The 23264-nt window shown below is 39.5% G+C and overlaps 1 protein-coding gene across 1 annotated transcript in view; it reads right to left on the bottom strand.

The window, feature by feature from the left end:
- Window positions 1-21140, bottom strand: part of MOSPD2 (motile sperm domain containing 2) — a 59158-nt gene extending 38018 nt beyond the window's left edge. The window contains exons 1-6 of the mRNA XM_029240448.1: window positions 21011-21140; window positions 20782-20851; window positions 7273-7428; window positions 5322-5408; window positions 3763-3917; window positions 68-128 (exon numbers count right to left, since the gene is read on the bottom strand). Of these exons, the coding sequence (XP_029096281.1) occupies window positions 68-128; window positions 3763-3917; window positions 5322-5408; window positions 7273-7428; window positions 20782-20851; window positions 21011-21019 (538 nt within the window). The 5' untranslated portion in view covers window positions 21020-21140. The remainder of the gene's footprint in view (window positions 1-67; window positions 129-3762; window positions 3918-5321; window positions 5409-7272; window positions 7429-20781; window positions 20852-21010) is intronic.
- Window positions 21141-23264: the final 2124 nt, after the last annotated feature.

The following is a 23264-nucleotide window of genomic DNA, read 5'->3' as shown; positions in this document are numbered from 1 at the left end:
CCACAATCCTTAGACACTGTGTACGGTTTCGCTATATTGTATTTTTATAAAGGAGCAAGTTACTTACAGAGGTATTTAGGGTAATAAACCTTAAAGCAGTTGATGATGAAGCGTACAAAGTCCATGTCCTAAAAGAAAGATTATACATTTAAATCTTTAAGACTGTCCACATTAGAGAATTTTAGATTGCATATTTCTAAAGGTGATAAATTATTAAATATAAATGAGGTAATTATTAAATTCTTTTAAAAATAGTTCATAAATAAATATTTATATTCCCAGGAGTTAGTTTTTAAGTCATTAAGCTACTTATAATAATCAGTCCTAAAACTGAGTTAAAGAAATTGGCTTAAACATCATTCATGTTACCCCAGACTAGTTAGATACTTTAGGCTGCTAAGGTAATGTGGCATTATAAAACGGATCTAAAGAGGAACCCCCCAGCTTCCCTGGTGGCGCAGTGGTTGAGAGTCTGCCTGTCGATGCAGGGGACACGGGTTCATGCCCCGGTCTGGGAGGATCCCACATGCCGCGGAGCGGCTGGGCCCGTGAGTCATGGCCGCTGAGCCTGCACGTCCGGAGCCTGTGCTCCGCAACGGGAGAGGCCACAACAGTGAGAGGCCCGCGTACCGCAAAAATAAATAAATAAATAAATAAAAAATAAAGAGGAACCCCCATAAAGAAATTCTAAACATCTGTCGAACAATTAAAGAATTATTAGAACAAGTATATAGTTTTCAACCTGACTACTTGGAATGACAATATATATGCATGTTAATTCTGATATGTTTGTTTTTTAAACCTAATTTCTATACCTCATAATAGTCAATAAAATATATTTTATTAATCTTTTATACAACAGTTAATCTGATCATATTGGCCTGCTGTATCTACTTCACTTCTAGCTTCTTTCCTCTTGTGTAGGAGTCTAGAATAAGAATTAGAGTTTTTTCGTTTATATTTAAATGTTGTTCATTGACTTCAATTTCTAGGAGACACAGCTGACTATTGGTTCTACTGCACTGAACACAGCAACATGAAACTAGATTATTAGGGTTACTATTCACATGGATCATTTCATTCCGTGTGTTTCCACTAGCGACAGGCTGACTTACTGATCAGCCATCTTATAAGGACTGTAGGACGAAAGATACAACCAGACAAACTTAAATCCATCAGTTACTCAAAGGTGAGCTGCCCTAGAGATCTGAGTCTATAAAGTTATTCCTAGCATATGAGTTGTAGCATCTTTAACGCTAATAAACTGAAAATAAGCATCCATAACTATATTACATATTTATTATGGGATAAATCCTAGCATATAATAATACCTTTATAACTAATCATTATATCCACTGTGCACAGAGTTGAATAATTTGAAGTAAGAGTCAAAGAAGGTATCTCAAAATAACTAGTTATGTAAAGATTTGGTTACTTAGTATATGATCTGTGGCTTCCAGACTTTGCCCCAAAAGTCTCTGTCCAATATTCTTTTCATCTTTAATTGAATAACCTTGCTTATAAAATCCCAAATTACTGCTAATTCAAGCCTATTTGATAGGATGCCACTGGTGTACGTGTATTAGTGGGTACTACATAAAGAAGCTCCATGAAACCCACTGCTCTGCATTCTGTGAGGATGTTTTCAAGGATGCTATTCATTATCTTGTAAAATGTCTTCCCTTTGAAGAGCCATGAAAGACTTTTCTGGACTTCCCTGGCTGTTCAGTGGTTAAGACTCCACGCTTCCAATGCAGGAAGTGCGGGTTTGATCCCTGGTAGGGGAGCTAAGATTCCACATGCGTGCAGCCAAAAAATCAATCAATCAAAAAAAAATTTTTTTTAATTAAAGAATAAAACTTGAAAAAAAAAAAGAAAGACTTTTCTTCTGGTTCAAGTATCAGCAATAGATAAACTTCCCTAAAATGCTGGTTTTAAAGTATGTCCACTGAGTTATTTTATTTTATTTGTCTTATCTTTACTGGAGTATAATTGCTTTATGATGTTGTGTTCACTGAGTAATTTTAAATGATTCCATTTCTTTCAGGCAAGCTTAAAGCCAAATTAGTGGCCTAACTCTAGTAAATAATTTAAATTTTGACTTGCAATTATGTATACATCTTTAAAGGTTGACTTAAATCTTTTCTGAATTACGAGGGTCACGTATAAACATAATTCAGTAAGATTCTAGTATTTGAAAACATTAATGATTTAACTACTTAGTAATGCAAATAAACTTTATAAATTAAAGATAATGAAACAGTATATAAGTAGCTTGAAAAATAATCAGCTCAATTCCTTGCCCCTGTATTTGTCAATAAAAAACATTAACATTTATTTTTTATGATTCTGGGTTAATAAATAGAAAACTATCATACATAAAGGATAATAGAATCATAATTTATTATTATGCAATATTTATTTATCTAGGCATTTTGATTTAGATTTTGGGTATAAAATGGTTTACTCTGTAATCTAGAACTCATTGACATGGAAACTAGATTGAAAAAATAACCCAGGGCAAATGACTCTTAGAGACAAAGAAAGATGAAAAAAAACTTGTAGTCCCACTGCCTAAAAAAACTCTAGCCTGTTTTTTGTTTGTTTGTTTGTTTAATGTCTAAGGCTTCCCTTTTGGGGGCTATGTATCACTATGATATAACCCTGTCGCCCTTTTCTCTTAAAAAAAAAAAAGCTATTTTCCAATATTACTACAAATTCTTTACAAACACCATTTTACATAGCTACACATACTCCATCAATTAGATACACCATAATTCACTTCACTGTATTGACATTTACATTTTTTCTACTTTTTCACCATTTTAAATGACACTCTGAAAAAACATTTTGATGTACACTTTTTCTATACTCAGGTTTATTTCTTTAGAATAGATTTCTAGATGTTAGTTACCAGCCAAAGAGTATGAATACGAACACTTCAGGGAATATTAACATACTTTGCCAAGTGGATTTTGAAAAAGGTTTCAACGCTGCCCCAGGCATGTCTCCGAACACCACTTCACTGCTACCAGAATTAGCCCAGCTTTGAGTGTTAGAGACAACAGCTCTAATAAATGCGCCAACAAATCCCCATCGCTGCTGAAGGGTTTGTAGTTGGCACTAAGGTCACAAGGGCCCAAATTAAAGACCGGTAGGTTTTATTTATTTTTTAAGCTTGGCAAAATCACCTGAAGAAAACTGGTTTCCAAAGCTAACCAAATCAAACAGAAAGCGAACCTAAACGAGCAAACAAAAAACCTCAACAAAATCACAAAGTGCTGGATGTGCAAAAATGCAGGTGAACATCTCGCCACTGCAAAACATGGCATGCGGGTAATGGTACGCTGGAGAGCATACATTACTGTACTCCACATTTCCTGAGTGCATTACTCTGCGCCAGGCACGGGGAGGTGCTGTATAGGGTATTATTAGCTCTGATAGAAAAGTTCACTGTTACCACATCTACTCATTACCCTGCCAGCCTCGACGTCTTCCTTCCATATCCTGTGTATCTGACAAGGAACATTTCTAGGAAATCTACAGTTTCAATGCCAAATACTGAAGCACATTTAATTTTTTGCAAATCCTATTCCACGTTTGACTTCACTCACAATGCAGGGGTTGGAAATAAATCCCAAACATGACTTGGTTAGCTCTATTTTACAGGACTACTTGGTCAAGGGGGTAGTGGCAGGGAGGACAGGAGAGAGGGAGGATGTCATGATAAACAATGATTTAGAATTAATGAAAAATGCTTACTATGCTATTTATTCCAGTCTCTGACAGGTCAAACATCACTGTTACAGGTTTCCCATTTTCTCTCTTAGCATACCGTTCCAACCAGAACGCAATAAGCTTCTTTTTGTCCAATATGGTCTTCTGGTCTTTTATATGATACTTCACCCTGATCCAGACTTTAAGCAGGTCATAAGATAAAAATAAGAAAAAATACTTATGGCATTATAATATTATTTAGGCATATATTATATCATTCCTTTTCCTTAACATTTGTCTTTATTTTGTTTCTCAGATTAAAAACATCTCTTCGAAATAGTATATACTAGGGAACCTTAAAGAGTAGCAAAAAGGTAAACTATTTCCCCCCTTAGAAAATACACTTCCCCCCTTAGTAAGTAAGGGAAAAAACAATATTTGGTAATAACCTGAAAGTACTCTACACTGTGCTTAACAAAAAACAGAGCACTAGAAAAATGTTCCGTCCAGAGGAAAAGCCCAGACGGAAGCACGATGGCAGCATGAGCGGGTGTCGTGTGTGGGGACAGAGCCTGGCAACCATTCAGAGTGGTGGCAGCTAGGACAAGATGTGACGAGTGGTGAGAGGAGCAGCTAAACAGATTGAAGAAATCTGCATGAAATGCTAAGGGGGTAGGGGTTGGGAGTGAACTGAGGAAGTGCTACTGAAATTGGAGGAGGGGCTAAAGTGAAGCTCTGTCAGAGGAAGAGCCGATGGCTGTGGGCCCGAGCTGGGAGTACAGGGAGGGCGGGTGGTGGGACGCATGTGGTTCAGCTGTGTGTTGTATTGAAGGCGGCCAACCATCAATCCGGTGGGCAGCTGGATGTGTACATGCATGTGGCCTGGGGACAGCCTGGGGTCACCGCTGTTGGGGAGAAGGCAGCTGAAGGTGCCAACGTACTTGAGATCACCCAAGGAGACTGCATCAGCTGGAAAGGAAAAGAGGCCAAGAAAGGAACAAAGCCTGGGAAGCACATGTGAGATACAGGTGGAATAAGGAATGGGAAAGGAAGATTGAGGGGGAGCCAAACGCTACGAGAGCACTGTTACAACAGGAGCTGACCATGGGCCACACATAGGGTGCGCAAGGCGGGCACGACCGTGCAGCAAACTGCCTTGGCAGGACATCTGCTCAGGATGGGGCTCTGACACTCCTGCTGAGTCCCAGCATTGGTACAAACCAAGTTATTCCTCTAGCCCCTCTGCCCAAAATTCGGCTTGGCCCATTTAGCCACCCTTAGTGACTATCAAAAAGATTTTCCATAAAGATACTGGGTTGAATTTTAACATCAGTAAATTAGAAAGAAGATAATGACTCTGAGTTACATCCTTTTGGCTGTGTGATGGGATGTGGCATTTGCCTTTACAGCCTACTTTATTATAATGCAAACGGTACATTCAACTACTAAGTATCTGACGCTTGGTCCAGCTGGCCCTAACGATCCCTATTGTAGGAAACCTGACGTGTGGTACATACATAGAAAGCTCTGCCTATTATTAATTCAGTTGAGATGGATGGCTACATCTCAAAATCGTGAAAAGCCAGTACATACATTATACTTACACAACTTGTTGCCTTCTTTGTCATAACCGTGGAGATAAATACCACCAATTTCCAGTAACCACCTGGGAATGGAGGCTTCAGTCAGGTCTAAAGAACGATAAAGTTTGATGAGTAATTGTAACTTAGACGCCTTTTAAAAACAAAACTTACAACATAAAGGTTACTGTTAATATAGTAGCTCTGACATAAAAAAAGATAAACTTACTAAAAAAAGAAAAAGCTTATGCAAACATCTGGAAAGAACCTCTGATGATAAAAAATGGTTGTTTCTTACTAAGTAGAAAAAAAACTACATAAAGACACAGATGACAGAAATGGAAAAAATCCATTTCCTCCTACATATCAGCCATTATGATGTGGACACATCTCCATGTTCTAGTTGTATTTCACCTAATGACTTGCAAACAAATATTATCACGATTGGACAATTTCTAAAGAACATGGCAGTAAATGTCCACATTATAGCCTCAGAAGTGGTATAAGAAATCAAAGTTTGATAACCAGTAGAGTCTAATACATTTATAATCTTGGGGCAGGTGGGAAATACTTCAAGAAAAATGCTAGATCCTTCAGCAGGAGGTCCACTCTCTAGTGAGGCCGAGAACCAACGCAGCAAGGCAGCAAATGTCAAGGCTTCTGTGTCATTCATCAGTACTTCTCTGAGAACTCTCAAAGATTTATCTTTCCCCAGCCACCTTTCATCATCTCTCTGCTGTCTGCCACTAGAAACTAGCAATTCTATGTAAGAGAAAACTATTCTTGAGTTTAAAGGTTTATTCTGTACTTAAATGATTTAGAAACATCAGGTTTACATTTCTTTGCTTGACTAATAAATGCTTCACTGTTGAAATTACCTACAGTTTTTATATCTCCAATCAAATTATTTTTTAAATACTCTCCTTCTGATAGATTCCTTCTCCAAGTAGGATGACTGCGGAGAGTATCTGCTCTGGATTTATTTGTTGACTATTTTGTATTAAGTCTCCAGACTCAGTCACTCCAGAGTTTACAATCCTCAAGGTCAGGAAATCCTTCTTTATACCTCATCGAAACTAGTAGTTGTGTCAGTTTCTTCCTGTTAAATTTTTTAGGAGGAGAGAGATAACGGGTAACCTTTCCTGAAAAGAGTTCTCCACGTACTTGAACACTATTATAAAATCCCCTCTAAGATTTAAAACTCCTTTTTGGGGGAGGTGGGGAATTGCAATCTAGAATTGGGCCTTGAAATCAAGAAGTTAAGAGGAGGCTGCTATAGGCATCCTTGGGGATAAGCCTGCTTTTTGGGGACTCCCATTCGTATAGTACTTCCACATGGAGCACCTATTAGCACAAGGAACTCTGGGAATAGAGACAGACACCAGGCAACAACTGAGAAAAACAGGCAAATAGTATCCCCTTATTTCTAGGCCTAGTAGCGAAGATGCTGTCTTGATATTTTAATCGTTCTAAACCAAATAGACACAGAATAGAAGACTCTGCTGTCAGTGAAGAATCTGTGATTCTGCTCCTTGGTGATCTGATTTCCTTATGAATAATCCTATTTTAAGATTTATTCATAAGATGTTCCTTTCAAATGTTACTGTGTCTTTATAAAACATTATAGTCTGATATTTCTGATGACTGCCAAGAATATTTGCAAATATGCTAGAAGTGTAAAATAGTAACATTTATGCAGGGGATATAGTACACAGTCAAGGTTAAACTGAACAGCTTACCATTTTTTTTTTTTTTTTTTTTTTTTTTTTTTTGCGGTACACGGGCCTCTCACTGCCGCGGCCTCTCCCGTTGCGGAGCACAGGCTCCAGACAAGCAGGCTCAGCGGCCATGGCTCACGGGCCCAGCCACTCCGCGGCGCGCGGGATCTTCCCGGACCGGGGCACGAACCCGCGTCCCCTGCATCGGCAGGCAGACTCTCAACCACTGCGCCACCAGGGAAGCCCGAACAGCTTACCATTGACAGACATTTCTTTCCTCCACTGAAAACTCTCATCAAGCATCTTCAGTGTTTCATCTACAACGTTATGCCTCCAACATAAGTAACTTTCAACCCAGTTATCATCTTGTTGTAGTCTTTCAACATCACGTGGATCATACTTATCTGACTTATCTAGGGGAAAAACAGTAATAAATATCCAAGTCAGATAAATTCAGCAGTGAATGATAACCAACACTAATACCAAAGGAGAAGAAAGACCTGGAAGATAAAGCTAAGCTACTTGAAGATAGACACAGGGATGCAGTTCAGATGAAAATGCAATTTAAAGGATTGATGGAATTTCTAAGTATGACTAGAATAAAGTTATCTAAAAATTGCAGCTTTATTTTAAGACAAGCCACCACAGAGTTAAAAAATAAGACCATAGTAAAATATTCTGCATAACCCTCTAAAACCATAAACCAACATCTAGGAAGATCGATTATGTTATGTGAACTTAAAATACTCACCCTAGACAATGAAAAATGAACTTGTATGTATCAAGAAAGAACTAGGTTGTACTTAAAAAGACATGTTTGCCAAGTGTCTTTTTTGAAAATGAACTCAATACAAAATGGAAAACTATGTATGTAGCAGTCAACATTTCCCTTAATTCACTGGAATAATTGTTGCCAATAATTTCTCATTATCCACCTACACACATGCTGTGTTCTCACCAACCTCTACATACCTCTATATCCTCCTTCCACACCCTGCTCTATTTTTCTGTAACTGAATTTTCCTTGTCTCCTCACAACCACCTTTGCACATCCAAATTCCATAGTTTACTTAACAGTTGTTCTTTCAAATAAAAATGGTGGTCCATGAAAAATGTGACTAATTTAGCTAGCAACTCAAATACACATAAGTATTTAATGTGTACTTCCTGATTTTGTTACCCAGAACATTTAAAGCCCATGTACTCAAGGGTCAAGATTTAATAAAATTTACTGCTTCATCGGGGGCTTTCTAAAATAAAATTGACTTAAAAAAAAAAGTTTTAACTGCGAGTGCTGACAATGAAGAGACTATAATGGCCAAGTGCCTTGATTCGGGCCAAGGAGGCAGCAGTTTTGCCCACTATTGCTTCCGCGTAGTCAGAGCAAACGAAAAAGGGAAAAAAGCTTCTTAGCATCACTGTGGAAACAGCTTTGACCTCATGGGCTCCTGAAGAGTCCTGGGCATCTCCAAGGGTCCGCAGACTACCACTTCCCCAGGACAACATGTGGCAAGTGGTAAAAACTCAAAAAATATTAGCCATAAGAAGAAGAATCAAACATTATTGTTGTTATTATCATTACTCCTACCACTGCTGATATTACCACTACGGATACCATAAACAAGACAGTGCCCATTACCAAGAAATGTAAAGCTTATTGCTCTTGGATAGCTTTTAGGGATACAGATCTTCGAAATTAGAAATCTCCATTTAGGTTAAAATGATTAATTATTGTTATTAATAGGACATGTGCTTACATATGAGACACCTCTTGTTAAACATTTACCCCTAGAGACAGGTAGAGATGGAAACAGCTAGAAAAGACAGAGCAAGAGAGGATTGGGGAGGAGGTCATGTAGGAGTGGAGGGAGAGAGGCTGGAGAAGAGTAGGGGCAGAAGAGGACAGAGAAGAGGGCTGAGGGGAGGAGGGCGAGAGACAGAAGGACACACAGGGAGAAACAGAGAGAAAACTGAGCATTCAAGGTAAGGAAAACTTGGCCTGGGACCACAAGGCCAAGTGTAATAATAACTGCTTACGACAACACCATCTGCCGCTTTCAAACACAGCTCCCAGACAACTGAACTGAGGGGAAGCAAACTACACAGCCCAAAACATACCTCTTTGGCATACTGATTATTTTAGGCTGATATTTTTAACAAACAGCACATACAGGAATCTTTAAAGTGAGTACAAGTCACCCTTTTATAAGAAACATTTACACGTATAAAGGAAGTCACCATTTGTAAGTGCCTCCCTCTCTGTGACAGGAAGAGGAGAAGGATTGGAAATCTCCAGAAACTCTTATCAATGGGAAAGGCCAGGACATAGATCTGCACAACCATACCCTTGTTCACTGAGCTTTTCTTGGTCACCTCTCATAACTGACTCCCCACCCTAGCATCTTCTGTCTTTAGCTGGAGATGGTATTGAAGGTGGTGGCTTGGGCCACTTCGGAGAGTTACTCAGTCCTCCTGGGTCTCTCCCACGTATACAAGGGATACACATGTTAAACTTGTGTTTTTCTCCGGTTCATCTGTCTTATATCAATTTAATTATTAGGCCAGTCAAAGAACCTAGAAGGGTAAAAGGAAAATGTTTTCCCCTCCACAGAACCCTCAAGTGTTACGGAGTTTTCTGAAAACCAGTCCTTCAGTAAATCCAGATGTTACAGGAAGAAGCTGAACATGTACACTCAAAAGGTATCTGAAGATATCAAAACACACATGTGCGCACACCCCTCCCCACCACCTAGGACACATCACTTTGAAAGACTTTACCTCTCAGTGATTAAAGCATAGCGATGAGGAAGAGATTTGCCTTATACACAGATATATATGTGTATGCTCTCATAATACCTTGTCCTTATTACTTTCATCTTGCTGAGGACCAGTGAAAACTTCATCACAAACCAACATTAATCTCAAGTGGCGGACTTTTAAGCCTCATCCTTACATTTGTTCAAAATAGCTCAAAGCTCATTTTTGGCCACTCCTCTGTTAAGAAACCTCAGTGAACCATCACCACACCTGTATGGTTCACTGTCTCTTTCTACTATTTATTTCTTCTTCCATCAATTTTGCTCTGTAAATTGGTCTTATATTTATACAGTGTATCCCCACCAAACAAAGCGGAAAGTTCCTAATTTTGCAGAGAAAGAACTAAATAAATGGCAATGGTAATTCACCTCTGGGTTAGACAGGACTAAATGTTCCAGGGTAAAGATGACCTCTCAGCTTTTTGTTTCTTCCTCTCTTCCCTGCGTGTGCATGCCCACCTCCTTCACGCTCTCTCTCACATACACAATTTTAAGTGCTGCAGGATAAACAGACTACAGTGCTTACTCATAAAACAGAGAATTCCATTATTAACTTTTCTTCTTCCCTCGTGCATTTGTTGGCTGGTGAAATTACCAACCAGCCAGAAACTGTGGTTTAAGGTTAACAAGTGTGAAAAAAATTCATAGCCTGATTCAGGATACCGGGCACAGTGATGAAATCAAAGACCCCTGCTACTAACTATGTACAGGGAGACTGAGCAAGTCACTCTGGGCTTGATTTTCTTCTCTGTACAATGGAGATAAGGTCTGCCTATCTATCCACAGTCTAATGAAGATCAAGGGCACTTTGAAAATTTTAAACACAATGCCAATGAATTTTTATTAACATAAGGTAGAATTCTCCCTATAAACAGAATATTAAATTCTAACTGACCTATTAGTCGGTTGAGAAAATCTTGAAAGTATATTATAGATATTATAAATGTGCCTAGAATTCATATAGAAAGGCTGAAAAAATACAAAAGTATTCTGATAATGAAAACCAGAAAAGTTATTAACTGGGTGTCATACTGTTCAGATGCAGCAAATATACAACTATCAAACATCAACAGTAGTTTAGAACCTCTTAGCATCTGTTATTTCTCCAAGGACTCTGAGCACTGATCCACTTAAAGTCCTGGTGGGACCCTGGAAGAGCATTTGTACTGGATGGACCACTTCTATTGGCTGGAGCATGTAAATGTCAACAATGGGAGTGATCAGGCTGAAATAACGGAATATTCCCTTTAGGGCATCCTCTGCTGGTTGGCCACAACCTACCCTGAATCTTCTCTTTCCTGTGAAGCTAGTTGGTGAGAGACTGAGAGGCAGGTGATCATCTACGATGGGATTAAGCCATTGGCCTATAGCGGCGTTTCTCAGACTTTAGCACCTCTCAGAGTCAGCAGGAAGGCTTGTTAAAATGGGGATAACTGGGCCCCACCTCTAGAGTGTCTAATTCATGGGTGGGATCCCAGAATCTGTACTTACAGCAAATGCCTACAGGATGCTGCTGCCGCCCCAGGGACCACACTTTGAGAACTACGGGCCTATTACAGGGGTAGGTAAAATTGTTCGGTAAAGGGCCAGATGGTAAACATCTAAGTATCTTAGACTTTGAAGCCACATATGGCCTCTGCTGCCGATTCTTCCTCTTTTTTTTTTTTTTTTAGCAACACTTTAAAAATACAAAAAATATTCTTAGCTCAAGGGCTGTTAAAAAACAACAACAATGACAACAGGACTGAGCCGACCTCTGGTCTGCTGTAGAGAGGGGAGGTGCTTTGTGCTTCAGCTCCTATCCTTGAAGAGCCGAATTCATATGCTGGATATGTACGAGATATTATATCTTGGATGACTTATCTCCCTTTTGATCTATTGTTTTCAATGTTCTTTAATCACACTTTATAATTTTCTCCATAAAAGAGAAAAAGTTGTATATTTCTTCTATCAGATTATTAAGCAGTCTAGAGATTTTTGTGTTGCTACCATGAGCCAATACTGACAAGACTGGCAAACGTTATACCTCTTATATTCCTTGCCATATTGATAACTAGCTTATTTTATATCCAGTAGAATTACAGAAATAATATTGTAGATCACTGTCTTCTTCCTGACGCTCTGGGAATCATTTTGAAGGTTCACAATTAACCATGACCTTTGCTGTAGAATTTTAGAAGGCACACTTCAGAGCTAAGAAAGTTTATCGTTTGGTAAAAGATTTGTTCGTTTTTCATAAAGGTGAATTATAGCCAGTGTGGTTTCTGTCTTTACTGAAATAAACATTTTCCCTCATTTAATCTGGTTACTGCAAATGTTTGTATTTGCTTAAACAAATATAGAAAAAAGAAACAGAAAACAAATATGGCTAGCTAAAGAAGGAAGAGGAAGAGGGAGTGAAGAGGCACAAGAGATGTAAGAGGCACAAGAGATGTAAGAGGCACAAGAGATGTAAGAGATGTAAGAGACTTCGCAATGTGTACCTTTTTATAGTTTTGGTTGTGAACTGTGCCTGTTCAAAAATTTCACTGAGAAGCATTTTGTAACGTGGTAAATTCCTCTGCTGCATTTTCTGATTATGAATTATCTTTGCATTCCTGGGGCTAACAAAAGACCTTGGGCCTTACGAGTATGTGTGTGCCTTTGTGATGGTGGGGTGGGAAGAGTGGTAGAGGTCTGTGACTACCAATTCAATTTCTTTAATAGTCATTGATGTATTTAGGTTTTTTACTTCTCATTGAGACAATTTTAGATGATTTTTCTTTTCTCCAGAAAGTTTTCCACTTAATCTAAGTTTTCTAACTTACTGTGATAAAGCTGGTCATTGAATTCTTATGATTTTTTAAATCCCTACCACATCTATAATTCTATCTGCTTTTTGTTCCTAGTGTATGTGTTTGCCTTCTCGCTATCTTCTTAATCAGTCATGCGAGGGTTGTTTATTTTACTAGTTCTTTCAAAAGGCCAACTTAGGTTTATTATACCTACTATCGTTCTTTCCTATACCATGAATATCTGCTCTTTTTTCCTCTACTTTCTCTAATTTACTCGTGTGCATTTTTTTAGCTCCTTGAATCTTTACCTGATTTTTATTGGGCCTTGTTTTCTAATAAATGGAAGTGAGACCACAGATATTCTCTTGCTCAGCTTTTAAGTATTTTGTAATTTCCATTGTGATATCCTCTTTACCCTACGAGTTATTTAGCAGAAGTAAGAATTACACACATTGCAGGAAAGTTGTTAACCCATGGGTTATTTAGAGGTGTTATTTTAGTTTCCTAACATTTGATTTCTTTTTAAGTACCTTACCTCTCATTTAGTTGCTTAATGGGGTGAGAATATGGTCTGTATGATCTAGCTGTTTTGGAATTTCTGAGACTTCCTTTATGACTTAATATGTGGTGAATGTTTGCAAAAGTTCCAAGAGCACAAATATATATTGTACCCACATAAAGTTACAACATCATATTATACTCTCTATTATCAAAGGCTTGATAGTTTTAGACATGTATTAAGGACAAAACTTGATAAACTCTTAACCCATCTTTTCCTCTTCTTGTGATCATGACAACTTTAAAAGGTTGACCTGGAGAATGTTGGAGTAGAATTTAAGGAAATCCAAGTGCCTGTGTGTGTGTGTGTCTATCTGTCTGTCTACCTACCTATCTTCTAAAGGCTTCCTCTCTTGGGGATAATACATAATTCATTAGTTATGAGGACTAATTTATTATCACCCATCTTATGTTAGCTCAAGAGAGCTAGGAACTGCAGACGCAAAGATGAATAAAGCCTGAGCTGATCCCTGATGGTTCATAATCCAGAGAGTTTACGTAAAATGTCCAGGAGTGTAGTTCCACTTTGTGTTTTCTAACATTTTTATTGGAATATAATTGCTTTACAATGGTGTGTTAGTTTCTGCTTTATAACAAAGTCAATCTGCTATACTAATTCCACTTTAAATGCCATTTTCCTTACATCCTTCCTTTCCAGAGAGGGCAGTTGATAAGAACAATCCCGTTTTTATGTACCTTTACGTACAGAGCTTCCTTCTATTCACTGCTGATCTTCCTGTCCTTGAAATTCTCCTCTCAGAGATCATCTATGATACTAACATTTCCTACTTCTTCTACTTCTCTAACTACTTTGTCTCCCTCAGCCTAATAAGACGAAGGCATCCTGCAAGGTTAACTGCACAATTTAAAGAAAACAGAGAAAATAAAGACATTTTCAAAATTAAGTTTACCACCAAGACCTCACCAAGGGAAAATCTCAAGGTTATACTTAAGATGAAGCAATAATGATACCAGATAAAAGATCTGAAACTTAAGGAATGATAAAGATATTGGCAAATACATGGTATATAAGCAACCACTAATATATAAAACAACAATAATCAATTGGAGGAGGGGTGATTTATGGGAAACCAGGTTAGAACTCCACAATGACCATACCTGTTAGGGAGTAGAAAAGAGGAAACACTGCTAACTCATTTTATGAAGGTTGCATAATTTTAATGTCAAAGTCACACAAGAAAAGTGCAAGAAAAGAAATTTACAGGCCAATTTTTCAATACAGATGTAAAACACCCAAACAAAATATCACCTAACTGACTACAGCAATATATTTTAAAAACCTGATTAATATAAGCCACCATATTAACAGATTAAAAGCGAAAAACCAAGTGAACATTTCATTCGATACAATGTGTTCAATAGATGAAGAAAATGCATTTAGTAAAATTCAACCCGCAACTGTGATGGGAACAAAACAAGAAACAAAACCCTAAGACTAGCAAAGCAGGAACAGAGGAAACTTCTTCATTTTGATAAAAGATATCTACAGAGATAGTGTTCGGGGCTATCTCTCTAAGACCGGGAATAAGACAAGTAGGCTTTTAACAATGCTTCAATTCAACAGTGTTCTAAATGTTCCAGTGAGTATAAAACAGAAGCACTTAAAGCTCTAAAAATTGCAAAGTTAGAAAGAAAACTATCATTATTTCCAGGTGATATTATTGTCTACATAGAAATACAACTTATCTAGAGATAAATTATTGAAATTAATAAGAGTTAGTAAGGTTGAGTCCAATATTAATGTAAAAAAGTCAAATGTACTTTCTATAAACCAGCAACAATCATTTAGAAAATAAATTCTGAAGAGATACTGTCTAAACCACCATAAAAATAAAACATATAAAGTATCTGGAAATAAACTGAACAAAAATGGGTTAACCTTTATGGAGAAAATTATAAATCTTTCAAGAAGGAAGAGTTCAGCAGATAGGTATACCAGGTTCTTAGAAAATTTCACCAAGATGATGTCAAGTCCCCCAAAACTGATCTTCTGATTTCACATGATTCCAATCAAAATCCCAAAAGAGGTTTTGTTTTGTTTTGGGTTTTTTTTTTGCAAAAACATGATAAACTGATTCTAAAATTTATATGGACGAACAAAGGGCCAAGAAGAGCCTGAAGAAGTGATTTTCATAAGCAGAAACCAAATGGCCCATAAAGATATGAAGAGATGCTCAAACTCACTGGTACTTAAAGAAATGCAAATTAAAACCACAATGAGATACCCCAACACCCCCATCAGATGGGCAAAAATTAAAAAAAACACTAACAATGCCAGATTTCAGGATGTAGAAAAATAAGGACACTCAAAAAGTGCTGGTTAAAATGAAAACAGATGCAATCAGTTTGGAAACTAGTTTGGCATTATCTAGTAAAGTGGACCGTGTGCCTATTCTACTACCCACCCGTTTCACTGTTGGCTACAAACTAGAGCAGCAGTTCTCAAACTTCTTGGTCTCCAGACCCCTTTTACACTCTTAAAAATAAGTGAGGGTTCTAAAGAGTTTGTTTGTTTATATGGGTTATATTTACTGGTAGTTACTATATTAGGTATTATAACAGAAAACAAATATAAGGACACACGAGCACACATTCTATCATCTGTCAGAGCAATATCACGTGCCATGTAACCTCTGGGAAACGCCACTGTATGCTTGTGAGAGAATGCCAGTGAAAAAGGAAAATGATGTCTCAGTGTTATTATGCAAACAGTTTTGGAGTCTCAAGCCCCTCGAAATGGGCTCAAGGAACTCTAATTCCTAGACCAACTTTGACAACCGCTGCCCTAGAGAAAGTCTAGGCCCCAGGTATATCTAAGAATGTTTAAAGCAGCATTGTACATAATAGTAAAATCTAGAAAGAACCCCAAATCCATCAACTGGTATTTTCATTCTGTGAGCTACAACACAGCTATAAAAAGGAATCAATTACAGTATGAATGACTCTTCAGCAACAGAAGCAAGTCATGGAAAAAGAATATTCAGCTTTTATTGATATTTCAAGTTCAAAAAAGAGGTCAACTTAATAGAGTACTGGTGAGGAATACGTCACAGGTGGTAAAGCTAATGAAAAGCAAGAGAATGAGTAACGGCAAATGTAGGATAAGCAGCTGCCCTGTGAATGGCCGGATTGAGGATACCCACAAAGTTCTTTTTCTTTTGTTGAATAGTGAGTACATGGGTGTTTATTTCATTCATGTTTTATACATTTTGTACATAAAAGATATTTCAAAGTTAAAAATAAGAGGCCAAGACAAAACAAAAGGACTAGAAAAAGTTATTGGATGAGAGACAATTATTAAACTTAACAGCAATGGGAGAAACCACAAAGGAATGGATAAGTTTGAATACATTCAAAAAAGGAAAAAAGTCCAAGTGACATAAACAAGAAAAGCCCAAACCAATTTTAAAACCCATACTAAAGAAAAAAATTTTTTTAACTACAAATGGATGTAAACATATGAAAAGAAGTTTATTCTCATTAGTAATCAAATGCAAACAAAGAAGCATGAGTTAAGAAATGATCCTAAAGCTGTGGTGAGACTAACACTTTCATATCTGCTGGTGGGAATGAATCGTGGTACAACTTGTATGGAGGAGAATTAAGCATACATATGAAGTATCTTAAAATATTCACACTCTTCAAACCAACAATTCTACTTCTACACGTGACTCTTAAGGAAAAAAATCTGAACTACTGTGCAAAATATTGTATTAACAAAAAACTGGAAAGAATCTAAATGTCCAAAAGGGACTACTTCAGATAAAAGATAAGAAAATTCTTTTATTTATAGAACTGAATATTAAGTGGTAATGTAAAACGTGGCTTACTTCGTAATATGGGGAAATAAGATCATGTCAATAAAAAAATGCAACACAGAAAAACTACATACAGAATGACCTTTTAACTATTTTTTTAATGTATAGAAAAAAAGGCCAGAAAAAAATGCACCCACTGTTAGAAGAGCTATCTCTGGATGATAAGCTTATGGGAGATTCTCCAGACTGTTTCTGGTATCACCCAAATTTATTTAAATGAATTCATATACTTATAGAGTCAGAAAACAAACCTAAAATTACAAAACCCACAAACCTCTCAGGTGCTCTTCAAACTCAATAAAGTACAGATGCATCGCTTTGGTGGCCAAGGCTCTCTACGCTATATTCCCACTGTTTTTAGGCAGGTATGCTTACCCTCCTTAAGGCTCATCAAAGCAGACTTCCTATGGCTTCCCGAACAAGCCCCACACCTTTTCACTTAAGCATCTCAGCTTGGACTATTTGAGCCACCTGGATCACAATCTCTACCTAGCCGAATTCTAGCATCTTCCAAAGTTCTTGAGAAACACCACCTTTTCTAAGAAGTTTTTCCTAACTCGGTGCTAACCCAGTCACCCCCATTAGATGTGATTTTTTCCTGCTCTTTGACTCCTACAGAAATGATTTTAGCACTCATTCCTCTTGATAGAGCTCTGTTTTGATGACTCTACTAGATTGTAGTCGTTCAGGAAGGGGCTCTATCCTTCTTTGGCGCTTTCTCTAATACTGACACACTGTTTCCCAGAATTAACCACATAGTATGTGAGGAACTGAATACATTATTGTCACAAGGGATTAGTCTCTTTCCTTGGCCACAAGAAGGAGGAAGATAGAAGGGAAAATGTTTCTCATTCGAGACTCAGCATGAAATTTCTTACAGAAACAATGAGGACAGAAACAGTAGTATTGCTACAACAATTATGGACTTAGATTTTATTCTTTTTGCAGCTACAAATCTATCCATAATTGGTAACTTAATTTCTGTGGAAACAAAAACATGCTCAGAATTCCCGAGAACCTACCCCCCAAGGAGGTGTTGGAGTACAGCCAGTGTGTAAGGTAACATACTTGCAAATAATATTTTCCTTTAGGAAAAACATCATGTTTGCTTAAGCCTGCCTTAAGCCTCTTCTGAAACAAAGTATTGTTAACGATAAGAGAAAGGGGAAAATGAAAGAGGAAGGAGGAAAGTGGATGTTCTCAACACCTAACTTCTAAAAAGTAAACTTGAAAGGGAGAACACAGGCAAATCAAAAAACCCTTTTCACCACTTTCCTACTCTACCTTTACCCAGTGCTGTATTTCAGGAAACAACTGAAACTTTGAGGGGAGAAAGTCTTTAAAGAACTTTTATTTTCCTTTCCAACGCAAGTCTTTAAATTAATTAATATTTGCAATGGCTATGCAGATAACTCACCCATGTACATTCACACATCCCCAGGTGTGACAAAACCCTCCCTATACTTAATGCCAGACAGTGCTTTAATTTGAAATAACACTGGTCTTTAGGAGACATTTTGTGAGGGCTGCTCTTTGCCAGATTTTGGTGGGGGAGGGGAGATGGTCAGGACAGCTCTTAATATAGACTTGGACTCATCTTCATATGTATGTATTTAAGCATTGCTGTATTCAATCAATGACTATGTATTCAGAGCTGTGATAAGTATACAGAGGCGAGTCAGACCCTGCCCTCAAGGCCCAAAGGCTGCCCCAGACCCACAGACATTCTACTGAAGGAAATGAACAATAAGGAAACAAATGAACAGGAAATTACAGGTTATGGTAAGAGCCGTAAAGGAGACAAGACAGGGAGGCTACTTAATAATTGGCAAAGGTCTCTCGTATACATGTAAACCAAGATGGAAAAGAAAAGAAGAACGTAGCCATGCTCACTCCCTATAAAGAGCCTTCCTTCCAGGCAGAGAGAACTGGAAAGGTCCCGAGATGGAAACAGAGTCAGTCCATCTGGAGTGTGTAAAAGCAGCAGTGTGGCTGGTCATGTTATTCAAACTGTGGGTCACATTTGTAGGTTGAGATGTCAATTTTATGGGTCATGGTATCAGGGAGTCATAGGTTTTCAGCATAAGTATTCTTTAATGAACTTTTGCTTCAGTTATGTGTGTGCGTGTGTACTAAGTTACAACGTATAATACGTTTCTTACTGTGGGCAGTGGTGAAATCTGTACTAAGCAAGAGGAGTAGTAAAAGATGAGGATGGAGCTCATCCAGCTCGTGCATACATGGCCTCACAGTGTAGGCCACCATAAAGAATTGGGGTCTATGCTAAACACAGCAGAAAGGTACTGAAGGGTTTCAAGCTGGGGAGTGCCATGATCTAATTAGACATGACGGTGCTGCCAAAAGATCACTAGACTGAATTCAGAAGACCCGAGCACCAGCCCCGGCCTATCTACTAACACTAGGGCGTTTGAGCAAATCACTTCATCTCTCTAGAGCTCACTTTCTTCACTGTAAAAATGAGAAGGTTGGACCAAGATGACCTTCAAGATCTATCGCTAAATTCCATGACTATATCCTGCTTCCTCCCTCGGGCCTAAGTAAATGACCATTAGGGAGAACTAGCTCATTAGGTCAAGTTCTGGGTTACTTCTTACAATGTTATAAACCATGTAGCTCTAAGAGTTACATTTATACAGAAAGCAATTTTAGAGTTCTCTCTTTACTGGAACCAGCTATCTTATTAGAAATGAGATCTCTGGGCTACAAGTGAATCAAGTGCTTTTGCAACTCTCTGGTACAAAGTTTGGAATGTGAAGAAAACTGACAGGGAGGGATGAAAAGATTTACTGACTAGGTTATTCCAAACATATTTCTTTATTTGTTCTAGGTCATTAACTGACATACCATCTAGGGCAGTCTAAAGCTGTAGGGAACCTCCGCTCAGCACTAAAATCAAGACGTAGAAGCTGAACTCCTTTCACATAACCAAAAAGACTACTGAGGAAAAATACTGAGAGCCTACTATATGCTAACCCCATGCTACACAGTTTGATATATGCCTTTTCATTTAATTCTCCTAACCTAATTATTCACATTTCACACTTATGGAATCAGGGGCTCAGAGAAGACAAGCAAGCTAGTAAGTAGCAGGGTTTGGATTAGACTATTTATTCCATATTTATAATACATTATCCTACAGGCTTCTGAAAATTACTGTACAAAGATTAAATCATCAGTTAAATACTGGACAACTCAAGTTATCTGTGACATCTGGACACAGAACGTTCACCCAATAAATCAATTCTGGACTCACAGGTACTTTGCTATGTACAGTGTGGGATGAAAAGATAAGAACTTGCTCCAGCACGAGAGGGCCTACTTCGTGGGTAGCCTGCTGGGTTGTAGGAAGTACAATTAGGCAAAATGGCCGAGGAATTCAGATCCCCAATTAAGCACACGTGAGTAGTATTACAGCTGTTTCCAGGTTCATTTTCTCGATTGTTGCTCGTGAAAGGTCATTAGAGGTACAGTGTCACCTGAGCTGAGGGCCTGACAAGTGTCCTGCAAGTTCCATAAACTCGAGACGCTCAAAACACTTCCAACTTACGTTAACCCTTTAGGAATCAATGGACGCATCACTTGCCCAAATGGAGCAGTGTCCTTGCCATATTACGCAGAGTAAAACCTGGGAAACGTGGAGGGCACGGTCCCTAACCCCGTAAGGATCGAAATGGTCCCTAATGACTCCCGCAAACACCCCAGCAAAGTTGGGGACGCTCATTTCACACCTGCCTCAACACCGAGATTGCGGTACCCACCTGTCACATACTCAGCTTCGAACCTCCGTCGGACGTCAGAGATGAGCTTGGCTTTATTCTGGGCTTGATACTATAAGGGAGACACGAAGGGACGCTTAGACATTACGCGCTCCATCCCACTTCCCCGCTGCCCAGCCCACCTGCACCTGGGCGCACGGCCCCCGAGGCTTAGAGGCGGCTTCGGGGTCCGAGTTGGAGGGGCTCGGCAGCGGTGCGGTCGGCTCCTCACCTCTGCCATGGTCGCGGTCGTGGACGTGATTGCAGTTGCCGTCGCCACTTCCACGGCTGCGGTCCGACTATCTCATCACAGGGCAAGCCGGCCCGGAGGTAAAGAGGGAAGGGCGGGAGGTGGAGGCGGTCGCGTGACAACGGAAGGCGGGCAGCAGCGCCGCCGCGCCGCCCAATCCGGTGCGGCCGCCTGGGAATGGAGGCGGGACCAGGCCCTCAACCTGGCTTCCCATTCACTTCTTGTTCGGGCCCCGCCCCCCGACGTCTCCTGCACTGCGGACCCGCCCCCGCCAACCGGCGGATAGCGGGCGCTTCCCTCTTCAAGCTCAGCCCTGGCTAGCTCCTCCTGCTATTCGCTTTCACAACATTCCCCGGAGGCCTCGCCTCCTCAGCCCCCCTTGGCAACCCGGTTCTGGCCGCTAGGCAGGCTCCGCCTTGTTTGCGCTGGACGCAGCCTCCGGCCTGGGCCTCCCAAGATGCAGCGCGCGGGCGGGAGGTTTGGAGCCTCCTGGCGCTGAGCGGTTTTGCGACGTTGGGGACGTGGCGGCTGCGGTGTGCTGGAGCCTCACACGCTGAGGTAGGGCCGGCGGCGTGTTCCCTGACCCAGCCTTCGCCGAGGGGTTGGCGGCGGCGCAGGGTTTTGCTCCCCTAGTCCCTTTATTGCGGAAGAGCGCGAAGGAAGTGGGCTACCCGGGGCCTGTGCCCACACTTCTCTGGAAGGATAACTAGATTATTCCAAGTGGTTACTCTATTCGGGGATTATTTCGCTTGACACTTTCTTCACCTCTGCAGCATCTTTCTCACTTGGAGGGTGAAATAAACAGAGAATATATCTTTGACATCTTTAAAACAGGTATATAGAGTTAAAAGATGTAAAGTGTCTTACGGTTTATTAATTAAGGTAGTGCTCAGCCGGGGCCATTTTGCCCCCCCGGGGGACATTTGACCATGTCTGGAGACATTTTTGGTTTTCGCAACAGAAGACTACCAAGAAGTTGTAAGAACGGTCCCCATATTCCCACCAGCCATAGTCAACCACGATGGACACTCTTTTGCCCCAAACTTTGTTTATATGTTCACTTTTTTTTAATGGGGGAAAAATGAACATTGTTTAAAAAGTATTTGAATACGCCCTTGAAATAGTATTTCAGATATGGCTAAAGCCTCTCTCTGGCTCCACTCCCCTACTCTGATATTCCTCTTCTCCAAAATCAGTAGTCATTGGGATTTGTCATGAATCTTTGCACCTTTGCTTTTTTTGCTTTGGACCAGGCTGCCTAGGTTTGAATCCTGGCTCTATCACTTCCTATCTGTAGGCCTTAAACTCCATGCCTCAGTTTCCCCATCTGTAGAATGGGATAATACTGCCTACAGCATAAGGACGTCATGAGGAATGAATTAGTCCAAAGTGCTTAGAACAGTGCCTGGCATAGAGAGAGCAGTCAGGGAATACAGCCATTGCAGGTAAACAAAATATATCATGCTGTTTTATGTGTTTTGATTTTGATACATAATGTACTACAGTATACATTTTTCTTCAACTTAATTTTTTTCATTTGACTTTTGAAGTCTAGCCCCAAGGATACACATCTAATTCATTCCTTTTAACTGTAGTATGATATTCCATCTGTATTCATTCCCCTATTGGTGGTTATTGAAGTTCTTGCTTTTCAAAAAAAAAAATTGCAAATAACGGCAAAGTGAACATTCTAGAGCAATGTCTTTGTGCATTATTATGTAGGATTATTTCTCTGGGTTCATATCTAGAAATGAAATTGCTGGGTATATGCATTTCTGTTTACTGCCAAATTGCCTCCCAAAGTCTCCCTTTAATTAAGTACTTGTAATGAATTCCTAACTGATGGCTCCTCCTCCAATCTCAATTCACTCCCCCATCTTCAACACTGTCACCAGGATCTTTATTATTCAGAAGTACAATCCTGTGATTTCTTTCTTTTTTTTTTTTTTTTTTTTTGCGGTACGCGGGCCTCTCACGGTTGTGGCATTTCATGGTTGTGGCATCTCCCGTTGCGGAGCACAGGCTCCAGACGCGCAGTCTCAGCGGCCATGGCTCACGGGCCCAGCCGCTCTGCGGCATGTGGGATCCCCCTGGACCGGGGCAAGAACCCGTGTCCCCTGCATAGGCAGGCGGACTCCCAACCACTGCGCCACCAGGGAAGCCCCTGTGATTTCTATTTTTGAAATCTTTCAGTGATTTATCACTGCTTAGAGAAAGCTAGAATTCCTTAGTATGG

Source organism: Monodon monoceros, unplaced genomic scaffold (assembly GCF_005190385.1).
Source record: "Monodon monoceros isolate NGI ecotype Baffin Bay Population unplaced genomic scaffold, NGI_Narwhal_1 Super_Scaffold_22, whole genome shotgun sequence".
Classification (NCBI taxonomy): Eukaryota; Metazoa; Chordata; class Mammalia; order Artiodactyla; family Monodontidae; genus Monodon; species Monodon monoceros.
Note: the sequence above shows the minus strand (reverse complement) of the source record. Positions and strands in the feature narration are given on the sequence as shown.